This window comes from Lynx rufus, unplaced genomic scaffold (genome assembly GCF_022079265.1).
Source record: "Lynx rufus isolate CCGP_SWC_20201006 ecotype Redwood Valley unplaced genomic scaffold, mLynRuf1.p SCAF_10, whole genome shotgun sequence".
NCBI classification, from domain to species: Eukaryota; Metazoa; Chordata; class Mammalia; order Carnivora; family Felidae; genus Lynx; species Lynx rufus.
This window is the reverse complement of record NW_025814824.1, coordinates 33,907,143-33,919,310: the sequence shown is the minus strand read 5'-3', so window position 1 is coordinate 33,919,310 and position 12,168 is coordinate 33,907,143. Positions and strand designations below refer to the sequence as shown.

The 12,168-nt window shown below is 36.0% G+C and overlaps 1 protein-coding gene across 1 annotated transcript in view; it reads left to right on the top strand.

Moving 5' to 3' along the window:
• Nucleotides 1–12,168, top strand: part of PTPRD (protein tyrosine phosphatase receptor type D) — a 318,572-nt gene that overhangs the window by 269,414 nt on the left and 36,990 nt on the right. The window contains exons 29-30 of the mRNA XM_047096382.1: nt 1,901–2,020; nt 2,524–2,678. Coding sequence (XP_046952338.1) covers nt 1,901–2,020; nt 2,524–2,678 — 275 coding nt within the window. The remainder of the gene's footprint in view (nt 1–1,900; nt 2,021–2,523; nt 2,679–12,168) is intronic.

The window sequence follows — 12,168 nt, the reverse complement described above, 5'->3', positions numbered from 1 at the left end:
ACTGTTAAATAATGAGTTTCTCTCTTCATTTTTTAACTCAACACATTGCTGGCATCCTCTCCAGTGTTGCAGTAAGAGGTCTCCAAAGTTACTTTGCCCGTTGTAGGGAGACATCAACTTGACATCTATTTTATGGTTTAAAACAGAGCCTTTGGCTTAATGTTTGTGATTTTTCTTTTCCATCTGAATCCTGGCTACTTAAGTAGTTAGTGTTGGCTCTATTCAGGTAGTATCCTTTGCGAATTCATCCACATACAACTTAGGTTTAAATGGACGGTCAGAGAACATACGGAGGTACTCAGTTGGGGTCATGTTCTCCATAAAGAAGTGTCTTTCCCTTGTGTTGTTGCTCTTAAGTTAAAACACATAATAGAAATATAAACATAGAAGAATATAGTATGTACCTAGGAAACTTGTAAGTGTCTTTTAAAAATCCTATTAAGACATAAATTGCCCATCTTAGTGTGAACCACTCTTGCTTGTTTTTGTTTGTTTGTTTGTTTTTAATAAAATATGTAATGTTGGTGTGATCTCACCATTGAAATAAAGACACAGGAGTCAAGCCTTGTGAAATCAATCTCGACCTTACCATGTAACTGTACATTAAAGTGGGGTTTTCCCCCTTTTTGTTGGCTAGGTAATTTGATAGAGAATAAAACCTCTGCCTTTTTAGAAGGTCCAGTATCTAGATAGAAGGAGCCTGAGTCCTTTGAGCAACAGATGCTGCATCTGGGAAACAGAAAATTACAATATTATTCACAGAATGCTACTAATATTTATATTCAACATAAAAGCAAATAATTATCTAGCAATTCTATTCACTGGACCAAAAAATTCTAGTGTCTATGATGATAATGCCTCATTGCTTTTGTTTAAATCCAGAGATTATGACTTTCGAATCTTTCTTTTTCAAGGTGTGCTTTCCTAATATAAAATGGGACTAGATTTCTTTACCTAGAGAAATGCATTTCAGTGAAGAATTACCCCCACCTTTTCTTTTAATCTGAGATACAATGGGTAAACATGTTCTTATCTATGACCTTACTAGAAAATATAGTGTTGTGTTTATCATTTATGCTTTTTAATACCCAAAGTACACATTCAGTAAGTTGAAACACATTCCAGACTTTGAATTCATTATTTTTTGTTGCATGTTGAACTAATTGGCTTGAATACTTTTATGTGCTTCTGTTCAACTCCACATACAAATTGTAGAGTATTCATCTGAAATGTATGAATTTTAAATTATTTAAACTTTATACTGCTAGTGTATGACCCTCTGAGACTTTTTAAAGAACACACAGCTCTTTTCCCTCTAGACATTACAGATTTAATTTGTTTTAGATACGAAGCCATTTATCTTGTATTTTTAAAAATGCTATGTTGTTTATTATGCTTTGATAGATTCACAAATTATTTCTACTTTTCTTTAAACAAATGTATTTGGAAATTGTGATAGTTCAAGATGAAATACCTTGTGCCTTTTAAGTCTTGATGGATGAACACTAACTATCCCACCATGTCATTTAAATGGCTGAGCATAATCTTCCTGATGTGGTCCATAATATATATCCCAGAACAAATTTGTGTTTTCTCTTCAAGTACTCTAAAATTTCAAATACCTCTTTCCTTATTTTACTCAGCAACAATCTGCAATTTATTTTTCTCCAGGAAAATTGAATCTGTTACTGCTTAGTATTCCTACCAGTTTGAAAAATGTGGTTTATATTGGCATCAGAGCAGTAATTTACATATATTGGGATAACAGGAATGCGTGCCAGAAAAAGATCAACATAAAATGAAATGCAAAAAAGCTGTTTTTCTTCAACAGCAACTCAGAGTGAAGCTAATAGAGAAATTGATGAACATCTGCCCTGAATGTGTCACTTGTTTCTTCTAGGTGAAGTGTGACCAGTATTGGCCCAGTAGAGGCACAGAAACCCACGGGCTGGTCCAGGTGACGCTACTTGATACCGTGGAACTGGCCACGTATTGCGTTCGAACATTTGCACTTTACAAGGTTTGCCTTCCCCCCCCTTTCCTCTTTCCATTATGTAAAGAACGCGTCTTTTGAGAAATCAAATATCTTATGACTTTGCTTAAATCTTGATTCCACTGGCAACAGTGAACAATGAAATAACTCTTCCATTATCACTCAGCAACTTTTCTCCTTGTCCAGTGATCTATCAGTAAATATGGAACTCTCACTCTGAGCAGAAGTGTTGGCAAATGAAGAATAGAAGAACTAGTTCTTTCTGTAAAAATAACAGGAGCATTCCTGATAGTTAAACCTGAAAAATGTAATGCCTCTCACCTAAGAAGTTTTATCTTCCTGAGCAAATAGTTGTCATTTACAAATAGCTTGACATTGATATCTCCAAGGAGTGTGTCTTCCCAAAGGTCATATGGTAGGGAGAAGGGATTAAGATAGCACATTTTCACATTACCTCTATCCTGTTATTACCCATCATTGCAACCTGAGGACAGGAAAACAGAATCTCACCTTGTCTTCCTACTTCACAGAATGGGTCAAGTGAGAAGAGAGAAGTGAGACAATTCCAGTTCACTGCCTGGCCTGATCATGGCGTTCCAGAACACCCTACACCTTTTCTAGCTTTCTTACGCAGAGTCAAAACCTGTAACCCTCCTGATGCAGGCCCTATGGTTGTGCACTGCAGGTAAGAACCACTGAGAGCATTTGTGTTTCTCACAGAAGGTTTGCAAGGAAACAAAAGATTTCTCATCGGATATTCTCTTTCCAAATTCTTGATACTCTGGGATAGTAGATGTCTCTATAAATAACACAGGGGGTCTTTTGTTTTTGGTCAAATGAGGCCTATGCTAACATGAATAGACAGAATTTGATATAGATGAATATTACCCTTTGGAGATAATAAGCAACTGTGATTCATGCTATTTTCTCTTTGGAGCAAAGATAAATAATTGTATGAAACAGAAAAGAATTAAGAATCAATCTTGTAATATCATTCAAGTTTCATCTGTGTGAGGGGATATTCTTTAAAATGTAGGTAGGTAGGTAGATGAAGTGCTTGACAAGTTTTTGTGACCTGGGATGGTACAACCTTTTTACTATTTATAGGAAAAAAAAATGCTGAACAAAATAATACTATAAATATAAAAGCTTTTAGCTAGAGTGTCTTATTGCTTAAAGATACCTTCTACATATTAATATTATCAAGTCACATATAGAAAATATACTAATTTGAGTTTTACAAATTTATTTAACATAATATATACAAAGACCTATTTTTTGGAAGAATTTATTTTATGTACTTGGAGGTAATGAGTGCATTTCTTTTGAAATTTTGTATACTTTATTATTATTTTTTACTTAATTCTAACATTCTCTGTATCACCACTTATCTTCTACTATATATGTGTTTTTACATTTAAATGATTTCTTTTTTAAAAATTTTAATTATTTTGGGGCTCCTGGGTGGCTCGGCAGGTTGGGCGGCTGACTTCGCCTCAGGCCATGATCTCACAGTCCATGAGTTCTAGCCCTGCGTCAAACTCTGTGCCGACAGCTCGGAGCCTGGAGCCTGCTTCAGATTCTGTGTCTCCCTCTCTCTGACCCTCCCCGTTCATTCTCTGTCTCTCCCTGTCTCAAAAATAAACAAACGTTAAAAAAAATTTAAATTAAAAAAAATTTAACTATTTTTATAGAAGAGGGAGGGGCAGGAAGAGAGGGAGAAAGAGAATCCTAATCAGGCTCCATGCTGTCAGTGTGAAGCCTGATGTGGGCCTTGAACTCACAAACCCTGAGATCATGACCTGAGCTGAAACCAAGAGTCAGATGCTTAACTGACTGAGCCACCCAGGCACCCCAACTACATATTACTATATAAAATCCATAATACTACTATATAATCTATAATAATTCTTTGTAATCCGGGTGATTCAAATATGAGAGAATATGGCTCCTTGCACAGACAAGTAAAATTGCAGTGGGAAGTATATAAAAAAAGAAAGAAAGCACCTATCATAAACCACTTCTGTCGTGACTTAATAGTACAACTCTTTCACATCCTATATTATATTTAAGTATAATACAGTAAGTAGATCTTATAAGTGACATCTGTTTTTACACAACATGGGGACAATACCTAGAACAGACTAACCGCAATAAAATTCACCTAACCCATGATACTGTGGTCATTGTTACACAGTGGCCTAGCAGGTTTTGAACAAGATGAAGTTGTTTTTCTCTTTCCCAGCAATTTTTCCCCAACAAATAGAGCATTTTACAAATTCCAAAGCACTCTCCCATGGTTTATTGTGTTTGATGTCATTACCAGTATGTCAGATCAAGAGAAGAGCATAGAAGAGAGGCTACAGGGTTTGGCCCAAGTACTGCAGCTAGGAAGCCAGACAGAGTCCCACTCATGTCTTATAATCTAGTACTTGCTCCTCTGGACCTGACACCATGTTGCAGTGTTTCGCATGATTCTGAAACACTACAAAATATTTTTATTAATTTGAGCAAATGCTTTTGCCTCATGACAGCAGACTTCTGGTTTTCCTGCCTGTTGGTTTCAGCAGGCACTAGTGTGACCAGTCTCTATACTGTGTTATATATACTTCTTTGTAGACCTCAAAGAGCCATTGTGCCTGGTGACATGGTGCATCTGCTTGGCACCAGCTCGACTTGATTTTAAAGATCATGTATGAAATGTTTCCTGATGGATTTGGCCACAGGATAGGGAAACAGAAAGTTTGGGCTCACTGAAGAAAATTGCTCTCATATGCCTAATGGCAAAAATACAATTCATGCAAATATATATACAGACACACACAGATGTATACACAAGCACATACACACACACACACACACACACACACACACACACACGTATACATATATATACATATACATGTGTGTGTACATATGTATATGTGTATATATATGTATATATGTATATATATACACACACACATACACACACATAATAGGAATAAAATTTAGGGGAAGCAAACTTGGAAGTTTTCACAAAACATTGTATTTGCATTACAGTTTGATATATAGCATTTTCCCTCTCTCAAAACATGCTTTGAATTTCTGTAAATTAAAGGAGAAATTTGGTTGATTGATTATTTAAAAATGCAATTTATCTTCTGTTGATCATAACCAAGGTATAATGCTTTATGTTGGATACTCGGTTGGATCCAAAAAGGTTTGCAGGCAAGTAAGAGAGATAAGATGGATAGCTATAATGCTTTATTTTGAGAAAATACATACACCCCTCCACACACACACACACACACACACACACACACCCCTATGTTATGTTAAGCCACCTGGACTCACCCCTGAAAGATACAAACAACTCCAGAGAAATAAGAAAACAAAGATGAATGTGCTGAGCTAATAGCTGTTGACATTTGAAAGTGCTGTGCCTGAGGCTCTGGAGAAGCTTTGTACGAAACAGAAAAATAGGTATATTGGTGAAAGAAATTTATTAGCAGCTTTGAAATAATGAGGGAAAGATGCAGCATGAACTAAAGCTCTGAGAAATGATCTTTGTTCACCCATGGGTTGTCTTATAAGTCTGTGAGAAATCTTGGCCTCTTTATTTAGGAAAGGCCATGTTGCACACTGTTATAGTTGCAAAGCATCATGAATTCTTGACTTGGATACAGTGTATGTTTAAACTTGAGAGCACAGTTCTTCTGATGGAGTAGCAGAGAAAAATTACTACAGACAACAACTGCTTATGTGGGACCCAAGAAATGCTAGTTTATAAATCATCTCTAAGCAGGAAGGAACTTTGCAGAAAGCCACAACAGACAAGTCACAGAGGGATATTGATTACAGATATTGATTACAGAGGGATATTGATTTACATGATCATGTTGTAAATAATCACACAAATACTCTGGAATGTAAATACTGAATTTCATGTTGAGATTTCTCTCCTGACGGATTTAACATTTTTTTCTCTGTAATGAAGAGGTAGTGACAAACTCAAACCCAAGCCTTCTGCCAAACAGATGCAATGAAAATGGAGGGGGTTTTAAATGAAGTCTGGTAGTAGACAAAAAACGGGGGGGGAGGGGACAGAAAGAGATAAGATTCATATTTATCCAGTAGTTCTGTCTAGTAATCAATGTGCCAGGACTAAAAAGAGCTATTATGAATAAGAGAAATTCTAACAGTCAATAGTAAGAAAGAGGAGGATAGCCCAGTGTGGTAACCATAGATAAGGCCTTGGAAGGTCAAGAAGGATAGGGTCCACCTCATGCCTAGAAGAATGGTGCCACAAGCACAGAAAGACCAGCTCTAGTCATCAGTCAATTCATACAGAGCATATAAACTCAACATTAGGAGGGCACACTCTGGAGAGAGACTGCCTGGGTAAAATGCTGGATTGTTCACTGACGGGCTCTGTGCCTTTGAGCAACTTATTTCTTACCTGCTAGCCTCTATTTCTTCACCTGTAAATGGGTTAACACTCTCCATAACATCAAGAATTTAATTAAGGTTAAATGAAATGATATGAAATGATAAAACATTTAGGACAGTTTATAGTATGCAGAAGTATGAAATAATTTTAAATTATTGGTATATTACTGAGTAAGTTTAAATCTATATGTATATTTACAACTCAAGAGAAAATAATCAGCATTAACTTAAAAATAATCTATATGACTTGAGCCATGAGTAACCAGATGTTTATAAATATATAATATTTAATCAAATAGGTTTTTAAAAATTTATATATTTTCCACCATGGTAATTACAGCCAATTTCCCCCAGTGAAAGAGAACATGTTCTCATTTACTATGAGTTAAAATCATTTATTATAAGAAATACCTGTTCTTGACTACCTGAAAAACCATTGAATTCTTAAAAGGATACTGTTAAGGATACATAGAAATTAATATGGTGGTTCTTGATGCCTTCAAGGTAAAATTTGAGTTTAGCATTATGTTCCTGCCCCTTTATAATCTAGGCTGATGTCTCCCTCATGCCTCATTGTTCATTCTCTTAGCCACCTACCACTAGCTACACATTCCAAGTACTTTCATCTCTGGCTCTTGGTAAGTGATATTTATCCACTCTAGAAATTCACCTGTTCCTCTCTCTACCTGACGATGTTCAACCTTGTTTCATAATCCACCTCAAGTAGCACATGCCCTGCATTGCAAAGGTTGCAAACTGGCCTCAGATGATTTTGTTGACATCTGTGGTAATTTTTTTTTAATTTAAACTTAAATTTTTAATTTAAGTGGAATGCACTATCCAGTTTTCTAAACCTTCCCTGTCCCTATTGTTTTACACACAGCTCAACTCATCCATTTACAGGGATTACTTCATATTATAAACATCTGACTTGAAACTCTGGAAAACCCTTTTAAGCTCATTCCTCCTTCCTCTTCCCACAGAAAGAATTAAACAATCTGTTCTCTGAACTCTCATAAAATAGGTTCATACTTAGCAAATTTAGCTATCTGTGTATGGATCATATATGCGTTGAAATCCCAGAGGGCATGGGCGATGGCTTATGAACATTTGTACCCACCTCTTACATCATAGTAGGTGCTCAATAATTGCTTTCTGAAGTTAATTGAATTCCATGTGGTGTTTTACAAATTTTTACAGAAGCATTAAGATCATTTCATGGCTGGACTATTTTTTGTTTTTTAACATGACTATACTTTTATCTCTTTATGTTGTGGTATTTTTATGAGAATTTAATTATTTTAAATTGCCTTTATCTTTCTCATACCTACTTCTAAGTCCCTTTTCCTACAACTCTTTCATGTCCTTTTTCACATGCTCTCCATTCCATGATTAAACATAGATATAGATCCCTGTTTTTAGCCATAATAATAAACATATTGAACCCTTAATGGACAACAAATAATCTTTCTTCTCAACTGGAGACACCCTGTTCTAAGTGTTTCACATGTGTTATTGCTATTTCCTGCCAGTCATCCTCAGAGTTAGGAACCTTATTTTCCCATTCTACACAAGAGGAAACAGAGACCAACTTGTGGTCTCTAAGGAAGACCAACTTACTTGCCTGAGCACATGCGACTAGTCATAGCATAGCTACTGTGTGCCCAAGGTTGCCTGTTCCTATCGACCAGCCCTTAAATCACTTGGTGGTCTCTACCTTCTCATTTGGCCACCTGCTTGAAGGGCATTTCACTTTTTCAGCCTACCTTGATGATCTGGTCAGAATGAGCCACATTGCCATATTCTAGCCTTTATTTCACTCTTTATGTATTAAAGGTAATTTCTAGTTTGTGACACTCCTGTATCCCTTACTCATTTTAGACTAATCATAGTAGCTACCCATTATTGACCTATCACTGTTTTCCAAGTATCACTAGGCATTTAAGGAATTTCTCATTTAATCTACACACACACACACACACACACACACACACACACACAGAATGTGTTTTATTTGTGAGAAGCATTAAGCATAGGGAGGTTGTAAATTTAGGCCCTATCTCAAAGCCCTTGACCTATTTATTCATCATAGTATCTGGTTCTGACTTTTCTTGTTGCAGAGACTACCTTAGTTCCTTACACTTATCTCCTTAATATATGTTTGCTGACTAAATGATTGTCAGATGGATACTTACCATTAACTCTACATGTAGTACATGAACAGAGATATGCAATCTCCTTACTTATGAAATTTTATTTTTTTAATGTTTAGTTATTTATTTTGACAGAGAGAGAGAGAGAGAGAGAGCACACTCACTGGGGTAGGGGAGGAAGGGGCAGAGAGAGAAGGAGAGAGAGAGAATCCCAAGCAGGCTCCACACTGTCAGCATGGCGCCTGATGTGGGGATCAAACCCACAAACTATGAGATCATGACCTGAGCCAAAATCAGGACTTGGACGCTTAACCAACTGAGCCACCCAGGTGCCCCAAAATTTGATTTTGAAAGAAACTAAGGAGCAGATCTTCCAACCTATTTATTAATCTTAGATTTTCATAGAGGTCACTTGTTACATTTCCTCCTATTGTTTCACTCTTCTTAGAAAACAAAGAAGTTTTGTTCCCTTTTCTCCTCTTTTGAGCTTTGTTCTTTATGTGTTTTATAGAATTTGTGGTTTATACTTTATTAGTACCAAAAGGATATGACAACTGATTTTAATTTGCATCTTGTTAAGAATGAATAAATTGGGATGAAGCCATAATTTCAGAGAGTCAGTTATAAACCCTTGACCCATGATACTCTGAGTCATGTTAACCCCTTTTAGGACCAAGGGAATACTTAATCTTCATAGAAGAAATGTATTTGTGAATAAATATGAAGGAGGGATAGACCAAGACCCCCTAAATTTGTCTTCTAAATGAAAAGATTTCAAGAAGAGTCAAATAGACCAACTAAGGATAATTTAAATCTTGTACATCATAGAATCAGACCAGTCTTTAAAACTGGAAGGAATAGGAACTGAGGACTAGATATAGATCAATAACGTACCAGAAGCGTCAATGGACTACTAGAGTGGCCTGATAAAAATCAAATGACAATGTGAAATTAGAAAGATTCATGAGATCTAATCTTTATAATACTTTTTGACTTTATAGGTGAAAGCACAACCAAGAAACTACTTAGGTTATATTTATAACATAGCCATTTACTTTTAATGTCAATCCAATATTGACAATAATAGCCTTTTCAAGGTAAAAAGGATTTGGAAAGTGTCACATATAAGCATAACAATAAAAGACCTTGTGAGCCAGAGGAGCTAAGAGTGCTGTGGAAAACTGTTTAATGCATGTTAACCATTCATTCTTAACTCCCTCCTTTATTTCCCCCAGTGTTCCATTCAAATATCTCTTTAGATCAAAGACCACAAGTATTGCCAAAGTATGTGATAGTTTTGAGATGCTGACAAGTGTGAACCATAGACCCATATTTTCCTTAAACCTGGGATTCATTTTCATGTATAAATTAAGTAATAAGAGAAGCTGGCCTTCTGTAGATGAAAGACTGGATTATTAAAATACCAGCATCTCTGGATAAGAAAATGGGTGGAATATACAAAATATGTTCTTATTTATGGAAACATTGTAAGGTGAGGAGAAGTAATTATACCACATGGAAACTACTGTGTAATTTCTGTTCTTATATACCAATAATTGTGCATAAAGAACAAACTCTTAATTTATTAAACAACATGGTGATACAAATCAGGAGGTCAGATCTTCAATAGTTTGATGGCACAATCCCATAAGAGAAAAATATCTTACTTTCAGTGAAATAGTTTAAAAGTAATTGAACCCAAAGAAAATATTAAGAGGAGTTGCATAATGGCCCCAGTAGGTGTAAAATGTAAAACTCAGTCTGAAGGTGTTTGGAGCCCTGGGGGCAGTATTCTGACTGCCTGATGAAATGGAAAATTTGTTTGAAAAGACATAGATACAAAGGCAATAGAGGAGAGGTGAGACCAATATTATAAGTAACAACTAACTTCAATGTCATATGTCAGGGGTATATCATGAAAATCCCTGCAAGGGCAACGGAGAAACTATCTCCTTTCCATTCCTCTTCCATATCTAAGAATAGCAACCAAATTACATTTGTGTAGGAAAGTAGCCATTTACAGAGCATCTTTCCATTATGTTTGATTTAATTTTTACAACAAGAAGAGTAGGGGTGTATTATTACCATCTTCACTTTACAGATAAGGAAATTGAGACTCTTAGAAGTCAAATGACTTGCTGAAGACCACATACCCAACTAGAAAGTAGAAAGTCTAGGTAAGAACCCATGTTTTATGATTCAAGGTCCTCCCCTCTTTGTCTACACTATACTGCCATTTTCTATTTTGCTCAATTTATGTTTTACAACTGAAAGCAAAACTGCCCATAGCCCACAACAGATACGGCTTTTAGCAGATCCAAAACTCCCTTTGGGGGCGGCATTAAATGGTAGACTTGAAAATCACTTGAAATCAGCTTACTAGATTACTTACTAGAAATCAAATCCCAACTGCCCTATTTGCTATGTGTGACCTTGGACAATTTATTTATCCTTTCTAAGCCTCAATTTCCTGACCTGTAAAGTGGGACTAATAGTAGTATGTCCCTCATAGCATTGTGTATAAAGATTAATATGATATATGAAAAGTGCTAATTAGCCAGGTATTTGCCACATAGAAAGAAGTCAATAAATGTTTGTAGTAATTGATGTTTTCATCATTGTGTTTTACCCCACATAAAGTATGTGCTCATTTAAATTATCTTGTTTAAGGTTCTCTTACTATCAAACAACAAAGAGCACTATCATATTTTCTGAAATGTGAGTTTGACTTCTATGTAATTTGTAACATAGAAGAGTAAAACACATATGCATGTATATATACATACATTAACCTAGGTGAGTGACAACCATTTAACACTTTAAATTTAATACTTTAAAAAACAGTCAATTATTATAGTAATTATTTCATTGCACTTTAAAAATCTTGTTAGAATAGATTGTTACTATGAGACAAGATTTTTCAAGCGCAATGCTATTGATATTTGGGTCATATAATTTTTGTTGTGGGAGACTGTCCTGTGATTTAAAGGATGCTTATGAGGATCCCTGGTCTCTGCCCACCAGATGCCAGTAGCACGCCCCAAGAATTGTGACAATCAAAAATGTCTTCAGACATTGACAAATGTCCCCTTGGGGGGAAATTCATGCCTGCATGAGAACCATTGCTACAGGGCAATGAAACTGATTTTTTATTATGCAGAATGTATGTATCTAAATGATAGCTCACCTCAAAGTTTTAAAGCTGGAAAAATGGTCTTTGAATGGCATCCTCATTTTATTTATTTTATTTTTTTTTACATTTATTTATTTTTGAGAAACAGAGTGAGACAAAATGTGAGCGGAGGCGGGGGCGGGGGGGGGGGGTGTGGGCAGAGAGAGAAGGAGACACAGAATCTGAAGCAGGCTCCAGGCTCTGAGCAAGTGGTCAGCACAGAGCCTGACGTGGGGCTCGAACCCACGAACTGTGAGATCATGACCTGAGCTGAAGTCAAACGCTCAACCGACTGAGCCACCCAGGTGCCCTCATCCTCATTTTAAACAAGGAGAACTTCTTTATGAGACTTAACCTTGAGAATCACTTTTTAAAGCATACATTGAACTAGGCTCATTACTTGAAAAATCAGCCAACAA